The sequence below is a fragment of the Chiroxiphia lanceolata genome, chromosome 2 (assembly GCF_009829145.1).
Source record: "Chiroxiphia lanceolata isolate bChiLan1 chromosome 2, bChiLan1.pri, whole genome shotgun sequence".
In the NCBI taxonomy this organism is placed as follows: domain Eukaryota; kingdom Metazoa; phylum Chordata; class Aves; order Passeriformes; family Pipridae; genus Chiroxiphia; species Chiroxiphia lanceolata.
This window is the reverse complement of record NC_045638.1, coordinates 21,225,090-21,245,862: the sequence shown is the minus strand read 5'-3', so window position 1 is coordinate 21,245,862 and position 20,773 is coordinate 21,225,090. Positions and strand designations below refer to the sequence as shown.

The window sequence follows — 20,773 nt, the reverse complement described above, 5'->3', positions numbered from 1 at the left end:
AGTGCCTGGAAAATTATGAAACAAATCCTCCTAGAAGCTATTCTAAGGCACGTAAAGGATAGGGAGGTCATTCATGACACACAGAACAGCTTTACTGGGCCTTTTACAGGGTCTCCCCCAAAATCCTTCTCTCTAAATTGGATAGATATGGATTTGGTGGGTGAAGCATTCAGTAGATGATAAACCAGTTGTCAAAAACCCCAAAATTTTGGCAGTGAAATCAGCCACAGAGCCATCTATTAGTAGACTCAGCCTGTCTGTTTCTTCCAGTGTTGCTGCCTTTAACTAGAAGTGTGGAGGAGAATATAACTTGTGTCCCAAATTCCCTTACCAAACATCCCAAGGTCATGAAGCCCTTTTTGATCATCCTCAACTGCATGCTGCCCCTTCATTGTTCCCTACATGGAAGATCAGTAATGGCTAGTAGTCTCAGGGCTGCAACAGGCTAGGAAGTTTTCTGGTGGTATCCTTACCCAGGCCACAGGGAGACAGTAGACCTTCCTATGGGTTAGGCCCAGTCAGCATATTGGACCCTCTGTCCCCTTGGAAGGGAATCGTCTACAACTCAAGAAGCATAAGCTCAAACAAAACTATGAATGAAGCTGGACAAAGAAATTTGCGTTTTAAATCCATTTCCAAGGAATTTCACAAACATCATCAACTACAGTGCCAATTTTACCTCAATACTCATATTCACAGTGGAAGCCAACCAGGCAATTGACAAGAATCCAAGAAAGAAAGCCCTCAGTCTGTTTCAACACGGTGCCAGCAGACAAGCAGGAGTGCATGATAGCGGTGAATTAGTAACTACTGCAACCAAAAATGGCAATTTATTTACTGATCCTGTAGTTGTCCCAATTATAAGAGTATTTTAACATATTGAAATTACATACATTTATGTCAAACAGGGTAAGCATTCAAGAGCTCTCTTGTGTTTTATCTTGCAAAACAGACCTCTGGAGAGATCTCATTCAATTAAATTATATGTAAAATCACTGGTGCATATTTTGCTGCTCACAGTCATGTTTTTGTGACTTGTTCCATTAATATTACTAATATAAATAGCCATTTGGGATGTAGGTAGCGATCTACAAGTGTTCCTGTGCAAGCTAAAACCACTTTAGTTCATTAGATTTGCACCACTTTGACAAACTAGCCATTCTCAAAAATGTTCATCTTCAACTAAGCATTTGTTGTCTACACCTGTATTAGAGGGCAATGGTATAATAGCTGAAATTAGCTTTAGAGGTACTTCACTGACCAAACAAACTAGAACAATACTTTATCGGGAGCTATCTTCAACTACAGACCACAGACTTCCAAAAGGAAAAAAAATAATTTTCATTCTATTCTGGTATTAAAATATTCTTCCCAATCATTCTACGTACAAAAGAGTAGCCACAAAATTTATACAGAATTTTATATCAGACTGATCTTACTCTCAGAGAATAATGGGCAGAGACTCTAGAACTGGGGTTTTTTCTCAGATCAGGTCTAGGCAAAATGAAATCAAAACAGACATCAAAGGCTTATTAAGGAGAAAACACATGCAAAAGCCTTGTATTGGATGCTTTATATTTTTTTTTTTTCTCCATAGCTCCATTTCCCATTCAGGACTTCTACATTTACAGGCTACCGTCTGCCCTTGGAATAAAATAAAAGCTTCTAAAATAAAATTGAGATTAATTATGTTACAAGTAAGAAGATGGACCACAGTGTACCTTTTTCATCTTATAAACTGTTCTATGAAAGCCTAAAATAATAGAAAAGTTACTAAATTACCTACATCTTTTATTGTTGTGTCAGCCACTGTCTAATACGTTGATACAACTTCCAAGTAAAACTTCTCCATTGTGTATCAGATGCAAATATGTGTGCAAACAAAGATACTTCTGTGCTTCAAAGTCTCCCCACTAATAAAGTAGATGGATGCCTGCTGTCATCCACAGTTTACCACAAATCACCTCAAAAAGTCCTGTCGCTAAACAACACAACCACAAAACAAAGGTGGGAGAATCCTTTAAAAAAAATGTCATCTGAGATACCACAGAAGGTTAAGGCTGGAAGGGACCACAGTGGGTCATTTGGTACAACCTCCGTGCTCGTGCAGAGTCACCCTAGAGCACATTGCTCAGGATTGCATCCCAATAGTTCTTGAATATCTCCAGTCAAGGAGACTCCACAACCTCTCTAGGCAACCTGTTCCAGTGTACAGTCACACAGCAAAGAAGTTCTTCCTCGTATTCAGGTGGAACTTCCTGTGCATCAGTTTCTGCCCATTGCTCCTTGTCCTACTGCTTGGCAACACTGAAAAGAGCCCTCCGTTCGGAGGTTCCCTCTCAGTTGTCTTTCTTAAGGCTGAACAGCCCCAACTCCCTCAGCCCCAACTCCACATAAGAGAGATGCTCCAGTCCCTCAAGCATCCTCGTTTCCCTCCACTGGACCTCTCTTGTACTATCTTGTACTGAGGAGTACAGACCTGGACACAGCACTCCAGATGTGGCCTCAGTAGGGCTGAGTAGACGGACAGGATCACCTCCCTCGACCTGCTGGCAATGCATTTCCTAATGTATCCCAGGATACCATTGGCTTTCTTGGCCACAGGGACACACTGCTGGGTCATGGACAGACCCCAGGCCCTTCCCCACAAAGCTGCTTTCCAGCAGGTCAGCCCCCCAGCCCGTACTGGTGCCTGAGGTTATTCTCCCCCAGGTGCAGGACCCTGTACTTTGCTGAATTTCAGGCAGTTTTTCTCTGCCCATATCTCCAACCTGTTGAGGTCCTTCTGAAGGGCTGCACCGCCCTCTGGGGTATCGACCACTCCTCCCAGCTTTGTGTCATCAGCAAACTTGGTGAGGAGGCATCTGCCCTTCCATCCAAGTCATTAATGAATAAGTTAAACAATACTAGGCCCAGTATTGAACCTTGGGGGACATCACAACTGACAGACCTCCAACTAGACCCTGTGCCACTGACAATGATCCTCTGGGACCTGCTGTTCAGCCCATTCTTAATCCACCTCATTGTTACTCATCCAGTCCACACTTCTTGAGTTTGCCTGTCCTATGAGGATATTGTGAGAGACAGTGTCAAAAGCCTTCCTGAAGCTGAGGTAGACAATATCCACTGCTTTTTCCTTATCCATCCAGGTAGTTGTTTTGTTGCAGAAGGCAATCAGGTTGCTCAAGTATGACTTACCTTCAGTGAATCCACACTGACTACTCCTTATCACCTTCTTGTCATCCACGTGGACAGAGATAGCTTTCAGAGTGAGACACTCCACCACCTTTTCAGGGATTTAGTTGAGGCTGATTGGTCGGTAGTTCCCTATGTCCTCCTTCTTGCCCCTTTTGAAGACTGGGGTAAAATCTGGGTTTTTCCAGTCCTCAGGCAGCTCCCTTGATCACTTGATCAACCTTTCAAAAATTATTGTGACCGGTCTAGCTATGGTGTTAGCCAGCTCTCTTAGCATTTATGGATACATTCTATCAGAGCCAGTGGATGTGTGGATGGTCAGGGTGCTCTCTAAGTCAATGCTCCATGACCAAGGGAAAGTCTTCCTTACAATATTCCTTCACTCTGGTCTCCTGGGTCAGAGATTGATGAGGGCTGGTCTTGTCAGCGAAGACAGCAACAAAGGCATTCAGTAACTTTGCCTTTTCCACGTCCTCTGTTGGCATGGTCCCCACTCCATTAATTCCAGATGGGCCTTGGCCTTCCTTGCCTCATTCCTCCTTACTCTGACGACCTTTCTATTCTCATTGCAAGTGGCCTGATCCCACTTTCATCTCCTGTATATTTCCTGCTTATGCTTGTGTAATGACACAAGTTCTTTATTTATCCACACAGGTCTCTTGCCCACTTAGCCTGAATTTTTGCTCATCAGGATGCATTGTTCTTGAGCCTTGAGAATGTGATCCTTTAATATTAACCAGCTCTCCTTGACACCTCTTCCCTGTAGGACCTGTTCCCACAGGATTCTTCGAAGAAGACCAATAAAGTGGCTAAAGTTAGCTCTCCTTAAATCCATGGTTGTAATCTTACTTGCTGCCCTGCTTCCTTCTTGCCCAATGCTGAATTTCACAATCTCATGGTCACTGCAGGCAAGGTTGTCTCCAGACTTTACATCTCCAACAAGGCCTTCCATGTTAGTATAAGGTCAAGTATCACACCATTCCTTGCAGGATCCTCCACTACCTGCCATACTCATATAAACCTCATCCACTGAGGTGCTGAGATGCAGTGAAAGGATTTTGCTGTTTTAAAAGGTTAACTCAACTCCCTGCATCACTTTGAAAGTTTCAGTTAGAAAATACAATTGACTTCACATTACAAACCACAAAAAACCAAAGCCATCCTGAAAAGACAACATTCTGCTTATGTTCAGCTCTGCTGACAATTTGACCAAGTTTATATTTAGTTATTTTCTAAATATGGCAAAGCTGCTTTCCAAGAAAAATATATTACCTTCCTAAAAAAGAATGAAAAACATAAGGTAACATGACTGTAAAGTATATGTTAAGTAATTTAAAACTTAAGGTATCATTGTGTTTTGTAATACAATAAAATATTAATTTGTAGCCTTCTTACACTGATTTCAAGAGACTAATAAAATCTTAAGGTAAACTTTAGATCCATAACAGCTTATATACACCTTCTGTGGATTGCATAAACTTGTGAGCAACTCTGAGAGATACTCCTATAAATCCTACCCTGCCTTAAAAGCTGGACTAGTTTTCTTGTACTATTCCTTCTTTGTTGGGCAGACACAAACCACTGAATAACCTTTCCACTGTGGTACGAGGCCCTCATGCTTTGCTTCAAAGGCAATTCGGTTATTATGAAACACATTCTCTGCACCTCTGTTTGGCGTTTCCAAGAATGATGAGATTTCATTGCAGAAGTGCAACCCTTAGCACTGAGGCAAAGCTAAAAGGAAATGTTCCCTTCTTTTCTTATACTGACATTGTTATACTCTGGATTTTCATGCCGACAAAAGCAATCAACTTTGTTTTATTTACCTGCAATGGAACAGTCAATACCATATTGCCCCATTTCCAATTCCACTTATGTCAAGAGAAGCTAGAGCAGTGAATCAGTAATCTCACTCTTTAAATGTATACAAGAAATTGTCATGTGTTAAAATCAAGGGTTAGCATCCGCATTTACAAAGATTACATTATTAAAACAATACAGAACAATGCTACTTAGATTTAAGCCCATTTTCAGTACAATCTTCATGAATAAAGAATAATTATTGAAGTTAAAAGGCCTAAATTATTGTAGAAATACATTTTCAGGATGTTTAGACAAAAATACTACCTTGAGCATTTTCAGAAAAATTTCCAATGGATGCACCTCCCATGATGTTTATGAACAGTCAGGACCAAAATGTGTAATTCTACCTGACACACCAAAGCTCCCAAATCATTGCTGCTTCCCTCCAGGCACCATAGAGAGATTTTTATCAGCTGACAATTATCTCACCTACCGTTTAGGCTTTCAGGATTACAGTGCTAAGATAGGACAGGGCATCAGTAGAGCCACTGGGATTTGTATCAAGAATGCTTTGAAAGAAATGCAGTGTCCAGCTAAAAATTAAATACCCAAACTGAATGAAATGTTGAATGTTGACATAGCTTGGTGCTGTTGAAGGAAGGTTTTAAAGTTATTGACAGTTTTACTCTCTTCTGACCACAAAAACTGAAAAAACACATAGTATACATCAGATTTTACCCAGTGTAAACTTTGTTATAAACACAGAATTAGAGTTTAACTATGCTTGATATGTATCCTCAAACATGATTCCTTTGTCCTGAAAGAGTAAACCACTTGGTTTTAATTTTCAATATTTTATTATAGGTTGAGGTTTAAAAATAAAATACAAACAGATGCTTCTGAGAACAGGCTAAGAAGAGAAGCATTTAATCTATAGATGAGATTGAAAGCAGCTAGGTAACCTAAATGAGAGGGGGAAAACAGGACTTACCTTTGAACACTGTTTATGATTCTGGCACCAAGCAAGTGACCCATTGTTCTGAAAGATAAAGGAAAAGTAAATAAATATTAATATTTCTTTCAGACTCGATATGTCCACCCTAATGTGTTAAAATAGAAAACACCATCCAGTTCTTCTTAGAGAATGATGTTGTGCCACAACACAAGTACCAATGCTGACTCCTACTCCCTTGTGTGGAGTAAAAGGCTCAGGCGAGTGTAAAGAGATCAGAAAAAAGTTAGGAATGCATTTCACCAGATAAGTTTGGTGGAAAACTGACCAGTCATCTTTTAGTCCATCTTTGTAAACACTTATTGTCTAGAATTGCTAAGAAGCAGACAAAAGGTAACACTTGCATTTAAGAAATTGATATGGATTGGTAGTGATTCATGAACAGAAAGTCCATTAGTCACATTTCAATACTGCATGATACTTAAAATAAATTACCGAGGAAAGATAATGAACAACCTTGAAGTAATGGAAAATTCAATTAAATGAGACATGAGTTTACCAAAGACATCTGTGCCAGTTTAATTTTATATTTTTGATAATAAAGTGCATTTCCCAGATAAGGAAACACTACAGCTCTCATTTATCTTGACTGCAGTAAAACAACCAATACAGTATAACATGCAAAATAATAATTTAAGCTAAAGGAAAAGAAAACATGATGAGAACAGAAAGATAAATACAAAACTGGCACAGGGACAAACAGTAACTTGCTGTTCTCCTAGAGGAGCTTCTAAAGAGTCAATTTTGGAAACAATATTTCCAGTTTAAAAAAAAACACAGTTCAGAAAAGAAAAACATATGTTTGTGATGTTAAGAGATAAGACAAAATAATGATTCACTTTCTGTATAGGGGAAGATCGAAACAACATCAGGAAGAACTGAGTGACTCTTTAGACTGAACATGAGAAATAGGGTACAAGCTCTGAAACACAGAGTGCATGTTCATGTACTTTGGACCTCATATATATTTCTTCCAAAATGTGTAAGCTCATACTCTGGAAATAGAACAGAAGAAGATTCTGGTAAATTTGTTCAGAATCTGACTACAATTGTGAGTCAAATAGAGTAATAGGACATCCTTTCATATCAATTAGGCAAGGTATTCCCACCTTAATTCCCAGGGATGAATTAATGTGACTGTAGTATATCTCTGCCATTGGCACCAACTATAGATCTGGAAATCAGTTTCCAAGGAGAAGGAATTCAGGTAGGCCAGAATACGAAGGACTAATACAGCAGCAGTATACCTTTTTCTCTTTTTTTTTTTTTTTAATGAAGGGTGATGCAAATAATAGAATAATATACATATATATATATATATATATATATATATATATATATATGTGTTGGTTTCATCTAGGATAGATATAATTTTCTTCACAGTAGCTAGTATGGGCTATGCTTTCGATTTGTGCTGGAAACAGTGTTGATAACAGGGATGGTTTTATTACTGCTGAGCAGGGCTTACATACACCATCAAGGTCTTTTCTGCACCCGATCCCACCAGGGAGCAGGCTGGAGATAAACAATGAGTTAGGAGAGGACACAGCTGGGACAGCTGATTCCAACTGACCAAAGGAATATTCCATACCCTATGGAATCATGCTCAACATATAATGCTGGGGGGAGAAGGAGGAAGGGGGTATATTTGGAGCGATGGTATTTGTCTTCCCCAGTCTCCATTATGTTTAATGAAGCCCGGCTTTCCTGAGGACGGCTGAACACCTGCCTCCCTATGGCAAGCAGTGAAATAATTCCTTGTTTTGCTTGTGTGCATGGCTTTTGCTTTACCTATTAAACTGTCTTTATCTCAACCCACGAGTTTTCTCACTTCTACTCTTCCGATCGTCTTCAACATCCCACCCAGGGGGGCAATTGAGTGAGCACGTGTGTCAAGCTTAGTTGCCAGCTGGCTCTTAACAACAACAATACATAACTGTTTATGTATAAAACTCACACAGACAAATTCAGAATTATTCTCTTAATATCCATCAACTACAATTTGGAAATAGAAATAGATACATTAGAAACATTGTAACCAAGACAACTAGAACAGTTTCTCAAAACTGCAGCACTCTGTTCTGATCCAGCAAAGCTTATAAGCTTGAATACAGTGACTTGCTACCACAGCTATGAAGCCTATGCTTTGAAGCTGGATCTCTCTTTGTGAATGTTTCAATAGATCATGTTTGTGCATGTCTTCATACAAGTATGTTATATGTTCATAAAAGCTCCCAAGATGTGGCCAGCAGGTCAAGGTAAGGAATTGTCCTCCTCTAATCTGCTCTCATGAGCCCCACACAGAGAATTGCATCCAGTTCTGGAGTCCCCAGGACAAGAAGGTCAAGGACCTGTTGGAGCAGGTCCAGAGGAGGACCACGAAAATGATCTGAAGACCTGAGCTCAATAAAGGCTGAGAGAGTTGGAGTTGTTCAGTCTGGAGAAGAGAACACTCCAGGGAGACCTTATTGCAGCCTTTCAATATATAAAAGGGGCTTATGAGAAAGATAAGACTTTTTACCAAGATCTGTAGTGACAGAACAAGAGGCAACGGTTTTAAACTGAGAGAGGGCAGATTTATATTGGATCTAGGGAAGAAACTTTTTACAGTGAGGATGGTGAGATACTGAAACAGATTGCCAAGAGAAGTGGTGGATGTTCCATCATTGGAACTGTCCAGCAACCAGTATGATCTCGTCAAAGATCCCAGGACAGGGAGGGGTGGTCTAGATGATCTTTATAAAGATCCCTTCCAACTTCAATCATTCTGTGAGTGTGTGGCTTCAACAATCTCCACATCCATAGAATCACAGAATGGTTTGGCTTTCACCACAACTTTTGATCTGAACTTCAGAAACTTTATATAAGCCTTTTTTTTCATATAAGCTGTAATACTAAAAATTTCTCCTCCTGTATCACCTAAGGAGCTCTGGGGTTGATAAAGATATATTTACTCCTTTCCACTTGTCGGCTTATTTAGGAGCAAAATTCTAATCATTTAATTTCAATATTTTATGAAAATTTATGTTCCAGCAGATTAAAATGCAATCACTATTTGATTTTATGATAGCACTTTTATCTATCATTACTGTAGATTTTAGCTAAAACTGAAATTTGCTAGTATAACATTAGCTAACTATGAGCAGCACCATGTCAGGTCAAAAACCCTTTGAAAAGAGATATAAATAGAAGTAATAAAACTTTAGAACAGCCATAAATAACATATGCTAGTGGGAATTCTTCAGTATTACCCTCAATGCTGTATGAGGATTTATTATTTCCATTTAAAGATCTAGCCAGCAGTAATGTAAAAACAATATTTCATATGTTACTTGCAATTTATCCCCCCTTTCTTCTTCATATAAAATGTGACAGAGGTAGCTGATTGCAATAACAGATTACTAGCAGCTCACCACTTTGTTTTAGTTACACTGCTACTTTCCACTGAACTAGAAAAAGCACCTCTGCTTTTAAATTATATCTGTTACTTGAGACAATGAAGCCATAAATGTCCAGATGTGTGTCCCCTACTTCATAATTTCAATGTCTACAACTGTTTTCATTTCTCTACTGAAAACTATTAGCACTTGAGTTAAAAAGTAAGTTTATCAAAAAGTAAAAGTATTGTTTAGCAACTTCAGCTTCATACAAACTCACATTCACATGAAGTCAATGATCTTTCATTGCACAAGAAGAAAAAGCAAATTGTACAGGTTTCCTTTGAACAATAGGGCATTAGAAGAAGCACAAATGCTACATGAAGGCTCTCCTTCACTCTGCATCTTAGCAAATGGTTAATCAGAAACATCCAGCTGTGATTATTGTTCCTGTTAGTGTACCTGGCTGAAAACATAATTTCAAAACATCAGAAATTTCCCTCACGTCTGTTTCTGTTCAAACCCAATCCTGACCAACTTATACAATGAGAGTTTTGACTCAGTCTTTAGTGGTGGCTTAATGCTACGGTGCAGAAATGGCCTCAAGGAAGAGTTCAATAGACCCATCTGTAAGCCCTGCACCAACATACCTTCAGGGTAACCTTGAAGTATCTTAATCTGCATTATGAAGAGAATAAACTGAACTCAACAGGGCAAACTCAAAGTATCCTTCTTCCCAGCCCTGACATGTCATATGAAAGACATCAGGTAGATGAGACTAAAGCGTTCTACAACAGCATATAGTAGATGGAGTAGAGGAACTCGGATCACCACCTGAGCCCTATACACTTTCAGTCTGTCAGGAAGGAAAATGCAGACAAACTTCCAGAATCAGACCTTCAAAGACCAGGACAATTTGAAGTTGCATAAGGACAAGAGTTTACCAAAGCAAAGACAGATGGAGAAAAAAACTTAAAACAGCAGACAAATATTACAAGACTTATCATTCCAACTTTTAAAGAAAATACATGCCACACATATTTTCAATGAAACTGTTACATTGGCATCTCTAATCAGTCTTACTCGGCTACATTTCAGCAAGTATATGTGCACACTTGCTTTCCTCTGGCAAACTATAAATGTCTTTGTTCTGTGCCCTACTATGCCTTGAGAAAAAGAAAAGTTGTGCAGCAACTCTTGAAAGGAAAAAACACATGCAGAGAAGCAAGAAAAATTGATCTTCTATCTACAGTGTGCCCCAGGGGAAAAAAAACTAATAACCTTCACAAGCAAATAAAAATTGGTCTTTAATTGGAGGAATGGCAAAAAGAATTATTTCATTTGCATCTCTGTCCATAATTATTTTAGGAGCTACAATCCTTCTTTTGAAATGCCAGAGAAGATATATGAAAAATGTCAGTGAATCTGCTATGACAGTACCTGTATACCCATTATCAGTTTTAGAAGTCTCTTCTCCTCTGCCCAATTTTCAATTCACATTCGAGTGAAACGACCATCTCTCAAAACTGGCCTCTCCCGACGACCTCACCAATTCTTTCAAAATGACAAAAAAGCATAGAAAAAAACCCTTCAAATAACAGTACCCACTGAAGTGAAAAAGAACATTTGAGTAGACAAATCAATAATTGTTGCAACGATGAATTTAAAGAGACAGGCTCCCAATATACATTTTCCTTAACCTTTCAAAAATCTCAACAGCATGAAATTAAAAGGAACAGTGAAATATAATTTATATTATGCTTGACATGCATTTCCTGACTACATGCTCACTATGACACAAATTAATAGACGGACTTACACATGGCAGTGCTGTGTCCCCAGGCCCAACTCTGAAGTGTGGAATTAAGATGCAAAATGGAATCAACAAATTCAAACTAGACTTTCCAGCTCCCAAATACCAAAGTATGGACCTACGAATGAATTTCAGAAAAGTCTGTACACTTAATGGGGAGAGATATCAAAGCCTGGAAATAGGAAATGCCAAAGAAAATTTTATTTCTCAAAGCCTTTCTATGGAGATGAAACACAAACTTGTAGTGAATGTATGGGCAGGGGAACCACAGCACTACCTCTCCTGGGCTCTGGTATTTACTTATCCTTTTGCATATAAATAAACAGAATGCATTTTACTCTGAAAATAAGGCAGGAAAATGAAAAAAGGATGCTCTTTTATACAACATCATGAACACTGACCCTAGAAGTCTTTCACCAAGCTAAAGCAAATTTAAGCCCTTCTGCACTTTGAAATTACTCTTAACAACAGGCTAGGGTGAAGACTGAAACTTGGTCAGTGAAACGGAGCCACTCTGTAGAAATGAGCAAGAGAAACATGGAGCTGGAGTTGGTGAACAAGTGAAGTCATAAAGACCACCTTTCTGGGAAACAAGACTGCTTCTTCAAGGATAACTGATGCAAACATATTTTTAGCATCATCACCGCTATGTCCTTGTCCAATGTACATTAGGTTTGAAGACAACCCACTGGATAAGCCACAGATAGAAGAGGATCAGTGTGAGATGAAACCACCCATAAAACACAACAGAATACCGATAATATTCTAGTTCTTTGGCTTCCATTCAGAGAAGAAAGGAAGGAAATACGAACAACTGAAATTAGTACATTTTGTTCTTTTTATAGTTTCATATTTCATTGTAAATTACATTTTAAGGAAATAATTCCTTAGTAAGGAATTTCTGTTGCCTTATAATGGTTCTAATAAAGAACGAAACTGAATAAAGCAATCATCAACAAATCATAAATTGAATGCCTTTTTGTACCTTTGAGCCATTCCATCTGCCCTGTCACTAGATCCCAGGGAGAAGAGATCAGCACCTCCCTTTCCACTTCCCCTTCTCAGGTGGAGAACAATGAAGTCACCCCTCAAACTCCCTTCTCTCCAAACTAGACAATTCCAGAATCCTTAGCTGCTCCTCATTGGACATGCCTTCAAACCCTTTCACCAGCTTTGTTGCCCTCCTCTGGATGCATTCAAGGATCTTCACAACCTTCCTAAATTGTGGGGCTCAGAACTGCACACAGAACTCCAGGTGAGGCTGCACCAATGCTGAATATAGCAGGATAATCACCTCTTCTGATCAGCTGGTGATGCTGAGTTTGATACACCCCAGGATGGGATTTGCCCTCTTGGCTGCGCTGGCACCCTGCTGACTCCTATTCAGCCTGATGCTGACCAGGATCCCAGATCCCTTCTGCAGAGCTGTTCCTTTGCCAGTTTTTACTTGTGCCCAGTATTATGCAGAATCCAACATTTTTCATTAGTTAAATTTCATCCCATTACTCCAACTCATCTAAACCCCTCTGCAAAGCCTCTTGTCCCTCAAGATTCAATGGCACTTCCCAGTTTGGTATCATCAGCAAATTTGCTAATGGTGCATTCAACTGCGGCATCCAGAGCATTGATAAATACATCAAGCAGAACACTAACACTGGTGATGACCCGCCACCAGCCAGATGTAGCCCCGTTTACTGAAACCCTTTGAGCCCTGCCCTCCAGCCAGTTCTACACCCAGCACACAATGAACCCACTCATCCCACAACTGTCCCTGACCGTGGCTCATCCCCAACCCTGGTTCATCCCTTGCCATGTCTGGGGCTGTTGATGACTTTGTTACCAGCTCTGCCCATTCTGTGCCTGGGCCTTTGGGGCTGCTCCCCTTGGAGAGGTCATAGAGTGCAACGGGGTCACCATCAGCCCCTGGCTCCCCAACCCCTGGGAGAAGCCAACCCTCCTTGCACCTGACAGAAGATGACTGTGCTTTAGGGTCTATAATAACATCTTCATTTATTCCTGATATATAAGTAATGTTCTTAGACTTTGGTCTAGTTAGCAAAAGCACAGAGCAAAATTTCAACACCAAAACCCAATAAAGATCACCCAAATCAGACAAAACAACAAAACATATAAAACCTATCAAAACAAAACAAACGAACAAAAAAAATCACTGCATGGAACTCTAATATGAGACAAGGTAAGAGAACAAATGGCCCTTAGCACATATTAGTTGCATTGTTTAATATATTACTACCAGAGAACTTTATGACCGTGTTATATAAAAACATGTAGATATACAACATTAAGCTTAATGACGTACATATATTTTCTTTGCCATCTCATAACTATACGCAACTCCTTTAAAAAAGAAAAGAGACAAAAACTGAGCAGTTTTTGGAAGCTGAAGGCAAGAACACATTTTGGAACAAATAACTAAAGTTCTTATGTTATTGTAACTAGCCACTATGATTACTCACAGCTAAATCAAATGTACATCCCCCTTAGAGGAAGCCATTTCTATACCACAGATGTTCTAACTGTAGAAAAGTCAATGTTTGTTACTCATTAACCCAAAGTAATTAAGTTAAAGAGGTGACTGAATGTAAGAAATAGTTATAAAATTGATCAGCCTAACAATTCATTCTGGTGACAAAACTGCAGTTTGTAAATATAAACAAAAATTAAATTTTAATGGGTAACAGCATGGCTCACACTGCCATCTAATTTTAAACATCTAGATTTAACACCAGAAAATGGATATCACAAATAATTTTTAGAAAGTCTTAGTAAGGTTTTCTTTGGGATTTATGCTAACATTGCTAACACCTGTAATGTCCTAATTTCTATCACAATGATATGGTGGGTCCTCCTGTAGATGAATGGCTACAAATAGAACTATATTGACCTAAACCTTGCATTGGTATTTCCTAAAAAGTTCATGCAAAGTCATCTTCAACTTTCATTGCTATTACAGACTGAAATATTTAAAACCACAACTTCACACACACCAATACAAACAGGAAAAAAAAATTAAGATTAAAGTAATTAAAAAAGAAATTAAATAAAATCAGCAACTATCATCTAAATTATGAGACACAATAGTATTTGTTCTCTGGCTGTCAGCATTAGTAGGTTCCTAGAAAGACAGTCATCAAAACCCAAAGGTCATTACCAATGAAATAGCAAAAGATCAGTAGTTTTCCAAATAGACTATGCATTGCTTGGATTAAATTTTCATCTCTAAGTGTGGAACACCTTTTCTCTTTTTACAGCACTATCTTCTCAAATGCATAGAAAAACTACTAGATAAACACAAGCTGTAAAAACAAATGAGCCACAGGAATCCTTGTGTCTCCACTGCACTTGTGAGTTATGACTGCCTTCTTGTGGTTTTACAGACTTCACTCTTACCACTTCTAAGACTGATCTCAACTGAGGTCTTATTTTACTTTACAGAAGTTCCCATCAATCTGTAAAAGAAACCAGATGAAATAAACTTCACTTCACTGTGCAATAGGAGGAATTAAATACACTGACACTAACTTGAAGATATTAAAGTTATATATTGAATCTCACATTAAGGTATATTTGGGCCAAATTCTGCACACATTTCTTGGGATTAAGTAATCCCGTTGAAGTGAACAGAAACTAATCTAATAGCATTAATATGGTAAACAAAAGATAGCTCGTTGACTATTTGTTTGTATGCCCTATTTCAAAATTCCCACCCTTCCAAAATGTTAATGTGCCTTTTCTGTCATGTCATAAAGTAGATTTGATATACATATGAAATAATGAGACAGTACAAGTATATGCCAACTCAAGGATGTGACAGAATTGTAGCCCATTGGGAAATTAAAACCAAAAAGAACAAAATGCATTCGAAAAATGTAATGCTTGCTTATGCAAAATCCAATATAAATGACATACGTGACCTACTTTAGTGTATTTGAAAAATCACAATTGGTTACAAAATATAGTAGCATTCAATGTTTCAGAAATGTGTGCATGCTCCTCCTGATGCTGATTTTACTCCATAACTGAAAATTATTGTCCATATTAGTATTCTGTAAAATTATAAGATTATTGGTTGATCCCTACTATCTCGTATTGGCCTCACTAGCCACCAGCGTGCTTGCAACAAACGTGGATAAAGCTTTCCTAAATCTTCGTTCGCGAAGCCCAGCCATGATTGATTGGTTGACTCCTAACAGCATGTGATGTGGTATGTTTACCACAGGCTGCATTCACCTGCACTGCCTAGCAAAAGATCCTTCCAGAATCAACTACAAACACCTCAGACCATCTCCACACTAGGAAGTTGTGTGAACCACAGAAACACATTTGTTGAGCAAAAAAACTTGGTGCTGATGAACTTGATGTCTGCACTACACATATTCCAACTTCCCCTTTCCCTTCAACTAGTTCTAGTCTGGTCCCATGGACACAACGCCCACTAGTTCCTAAAGCACATTAAGTCACCCTGGATCATCCCTCCCAGTTATGTTAATCCAGAAAAAATCCACTGCATGAACTCTCAGACTGGTCCGTGATGTGAAACAAAAGAGACTCACTCCAAAAGCAAACTGTGATCCACATTAAAATACTAACGTGTAGATGCACCTCAGAACTTCTAACATCTCCCAAACACACAAGAGTGATAATTCAGCGCCTTCCTACTAGACTAGATTTTCCACAAAATCCACACTGTTTCAGGGCCATTCAGGGTAGCGTTCCTTTCTCGACTTGCAAAATGTTTAGAGTTCTGCTGTTTCACATTCTTAAGAAGCTAACCACACACACAAAAATAATAATCACACATTTCTAGATCATCAAAAATGTCCATTATAAATAGTCTAACTATAACTACATGAACATGGAATATTCATATATTCCATGCAGGTTGCATTGTCATGAATTAATTCCTGATAACAAAACCATTAAATGCTCTGTACTACGTAGTGGCCATGTGAAGTTTTACTGTATTTTCTCCTATTCTGTTCTGACATGTATGAGAGGGACACCATTATATACTACATTTGTATCTTTGGCAAGAGTATGTATGCACGCCCATTCCTTAGAATTTAGCAGCTCTTCAGCACCCAGGTTACTATGACTCAGTATCAGGCACCCTCAAATGTCATGCTCACATACTTGTGTTTAACATACCACTTATTTCCAATATAATTTTATGAAATTCACATGATAAATTTCAGGAACGGATTTCCATTCTCTTTGGCATGTGTTACTAGTTTACAAGGTACTAAATATTTCAATCTGTAGTAGCAGCCATATCCACCACAAGCTGATGAATACACGTATTTTCATTTCCCTTTTAAAGAAAAACAAACAAATTAATAAATAAATTCCACACAGCACCTTTTCAACAGAAAATATTTGTGAAAAATATCTCTTTACTTCAATTGTCTTGATGTGTTACTATAAAATTTCTCCTCTTTGATCTGTGCAAAGCAATAAGCTCAAAAAAATCATGGCCAATACGAATACTGTTTCACTGTCGAAGTTCTTTTAATATTTTCAAAGCATGCAGTAAAGTATAATCTCAGCAGAAAAATGCTACACAAATAATGATCCTACAGATGAAATATGCAGTCTAAAATTTTACTACAATCATTCATTGGTAGTTTCACAGATCCATTAATATTTATAAAGTTTTCTATATAAAAATCATATTTTGGAGGAATTATTGAAGTTCATAGCAAAGCTCTCAAAAGTAACAAGTGTAAAAATTAACACAATTCTTGCAGTTCTAACAGTTGCATAGTCTTTGGAGATTTTTTTTTTCCATTTTCCACAGAAGACCTGCTCAGTCAGTACAGTACACCTCACCAGACCTCGGAGGTTTCTTTTCCTAGAAACATTTGCAGAAGGGTTCTGTGGTGATTCAGGAATTAAAGAACTTTTCAAATAAAAATGACCCTTGGACTCAAACAGAACAGCCTATCTGCAATCTGAACATAAACCAACACAATATTGTTAGCATACACTCAGAAAGCACTAATTCAAAGAAGCATATGTCAGCCACACAAAACAGTCTTTCACCATAACAATTAGGCAGAATTTCAGGAAGAAGTCTTATTCCCAGACATATTTTAATTATTAGTCTTTCCATACATCTGCCTTCATTGTATACATTGCAGAGAGACAGACAAGATGTAATGGGTGCAGTTTAATAAGCTCACAACTTTATTCTTTCATCTCTAAAGCACAACACAACAATAAACCACAGCACGCAAGTTAACACTCTTCTCTCCATTGCTCCTCTTGTTTTGGTCCTTGGCCTCTCCCTTCCCAAACCAGCTCTCATTTTTGCAGAAAGTCAACACACACAACTGCCACATTAAGCCTACAACAAAGATTAGTGGATGCCAATTGCATACTGCTCAGATATCACAGATCACTTAATCCTCCTAATTGTATCACATAACAAGAGGAAGTTACGATGCCCTTCTCCAGGCCAGTTCAGTGCTGCTCTCTTTCCACAGCTCCCAGACGTGTAAACCCTGTTCATGCTTGTCTGCAGACCACATTTTTATTCCTATCCTATTTTAAGGAATGGTAACAGCTCCCACAACAGCAAATGTTGGAATGACATTGTGTTGACAGTGGATGAAAAACAGGCATCAAGTGAAGGAGCACGTAGAAGCGTGGGTGAGTCTTTCCCTTTCCACTTGAAATTTAACACACCTGGTAACCTGATCCTAGCTGGGATCCTTTGGCCCTGCAATGCTGACAGTATACTCTTGGGAGAACCAGCCTTTTAATGCAGGTTACCATAGATTCTTCTCATTTTCTCTAGGGGCTTTTTACAGTTTGTTAAAAGCTGTATGCCACAAGAAATGTTTATTATACGGGACAATTGCTGCAGTCCAGTCTTCTAGACCACCTTGCAACCAATATAAGACTGTGAAAGGACAGATGAGAGAAAGAACAAATCAACATTAAATTCTATTGAGAAAGATATACTAAAACTACTCATACAATTCAAGCTACAGGGATATTAACTGCATCTTTCTACAGTGACGATCTTCAATGGGAGATTTACGTTGCCTCATCACATTGGCATAAAATTTCCCACAAACATAAAAGCACTTCATACACCAAGTTTTTAGAATACAGTTTGATAACTAGCTAATGAAAACATACTATAAAAAGAAAATTAATCTCTCTTCAAGGCAGTAGTGAAGCATTTGTCATTAACACATCTGGTTACCAGAAATATAGCTGTTATGCAGAGCAATCATTTTCTGACAGATCCATCATGTTTCAGACCTTTCTGGCATCAGGTGAAAAAGGTAAAACGCAAATCAGGTTAATTTGAAGTTATTGAAAGGCGTGTAACTGAGAGACGTCAAAGCTCAGCTTAAGCCCCTACCCATGCCACAGTATTATAAGCCTCTAGTTAATGCAAACAATTGGATAGGAAATTTCACAGATTTCCACTGCAAGTATCAAACTGGTTCTGATGTCTAGCATTTGCTTTTATATCTTTAATCTAAATCAACAGCCACAAAAGAAAAAACATAATAATATATACCTTAAGCTCATAAAATATGGACAACTGTGGTTAATACCAGTTGTCAATAACTTGTACTACCAGAAAGCATTCTATGTTAATTTTTTTTTTTCTTTCTCAAATCATTCTTTTTTGCAGAACTGACAAATATTTTAGTTGTTCCATCTTTGGAAAGTGTCAGATACTGGTGGTAAGATCCAGGTATTCTATCCCAATCGTAATGTTTCCTTCCATCTTACTAGAATTCTCACCCGTGTAAAGCAATTAAGAAACACAGTGAAGGGGGTTGCGGTACTACAAGTATATTGATAATATTCAAGTTTCTTTTTCATTGGACTGGGGAGCTCTGCTCGATTTGCTTTCTCAGTAGGAAGTTCATGGGTGAGAACAACTTGACTGAGGCTCGATCTATACCAGATGGATCTCTTAGGTATGAGTATCTTAGGGGCATGAAAATTTTACATCTGCTCCTGTTATTAAGAGGATAAGCCATGCCTGTTGATGAAACTTACAGGGATGCTTTGGAATCCCTGAGGGCACCTGGATACAGAGAGTAACAATCAGTAACTGGTCAATATTTCATTTAAAAAAAAAAAATTGTTTACTGTCTTCAGTGGTACTTAGCTCTGACTACATCTAAAATTGCTTCTACCTTCCCTTAATACCTTAAAGAATCTCTTCTAAAAATATCTTAATTTGAAGTCAAGGTGTTTTACATCTGACAAATAACTGGCAATTCAGTTTTACTTTGTCCTAATGGCATAGTACCATTTACCACCACTTTGAATTGCGAAGGAAAATGTCACGATAGAGTAGGATCATATTTAAAAAATTCAAGTTAATTGTCTTTAAGCAGCATACTGGGAGTTTTGTTGGGTTTATCTATAAACTCTGAATGGCCATTTCCAGTATATTTTCACTGGCCTAAGCTTATTTCCATTTAAATCACTGGATACATTACTAGCAAGCGTAGGGATATAAGACTCAGCCCAGTAATGAAAGCTCCAGAAAAATCCTGTCAAACTACTAATTACATAAATTGAAGAATCAAAAAGTATGAGTCAGAAGTCTGAAGGATCTCCGACTAAAGAAAGCAATATCAGCTTATACTACATTAACGTGTAAAGCTCTTCAGTCTTTAAAACTATCTGAGTTACATTTTCTACTCCAAAACAAAGGCAGTCAGTATATTCTTTTGGAAACTCTATATGTTCATGCCTTTTTACAGTTTGGAAAATGGCTCGGGTTAGGTTTAACTTTCAAGTTTAGTCCACATTGCTGCTCTTTTTTTCTACTTAAGGACAGTTTTGAATACTGGAAGGAGTCTTGAAATAATTATTGTTTGCTGTTGCACATTTATTGCCACTGTAATTACAGCTTTTCTTCTGTCCAGTGCTCAAATGCCTATGTCTGTGATTCTACGAATAAAGTAAATCTTTTACGAGATGAATTAATATGCTACATATTGAAGGCATTCCTACTTCACTTGGTCAGTGAGGATCCACTAGATAGAAACCAAAAGCCTTCTGCCTTTCCCATTGTTTATTCAATTTTTCAACTCAAAGAAAAAAATCAACAATAGCTGCTAGCTGCAAGAATCTGCATCTTCTTTCCTTATTTATTCTGACAAACATGTCCCGTAGCTGCTACTAAGTACTATATGAAGTGACACACACTTCATTAATTGGATTATTTTTACCTTTTTGGGTCAATTTGTCTAATTCCAAATGTTCCTTCCACCGACTGCAGATGCAGAGTGACCAGTGCTTGGTTAATTCATGATCTCGCAGTTCATAGTTGCATAGAAAGAAATCTCAAAAGAGAAGAAAGCCTTAAGCTCTCCTACTTCTAGTTCCCTTCCCAAAATTGCTAGATAGGAATTGAATGTCAACATATTATACACTCTTTGTGACTAAGAAAAATGGGGGCAGGTAGTGATGGGGTTAGTTAGATGTCTATTTGTGGTTACACAGTAACGTGCTTTTATTATTTTCAAAAGGAGCTATAACTATCACCTAACAAAAAAAAAAGCCACC

General features: G+C 38.2%; 1 protein-coding gene across 1 annotated transcript in view; it reads right to left on the bottom strand.

Moving 5' to 3' along the window:
• Positions 1 to 20,773, bottom strand: part of ANOS1 (anosmin 1) — a 134,286-nt gene that overhangs the window by 102,709 nt on the left and 10,804 nt on the right. Inside the window, exon 2 of the mRNA XM_032680358.1 lies at positions 5,990 to 6,037. Within this exon, the coding sequence (XP_032536249.1) occupies positions 5,990 to 6,037 (48 nt within the window). The remainder of the gene's footprint in view (positions 1 to 5,989; positions 6,038 to 20,773) is intronic.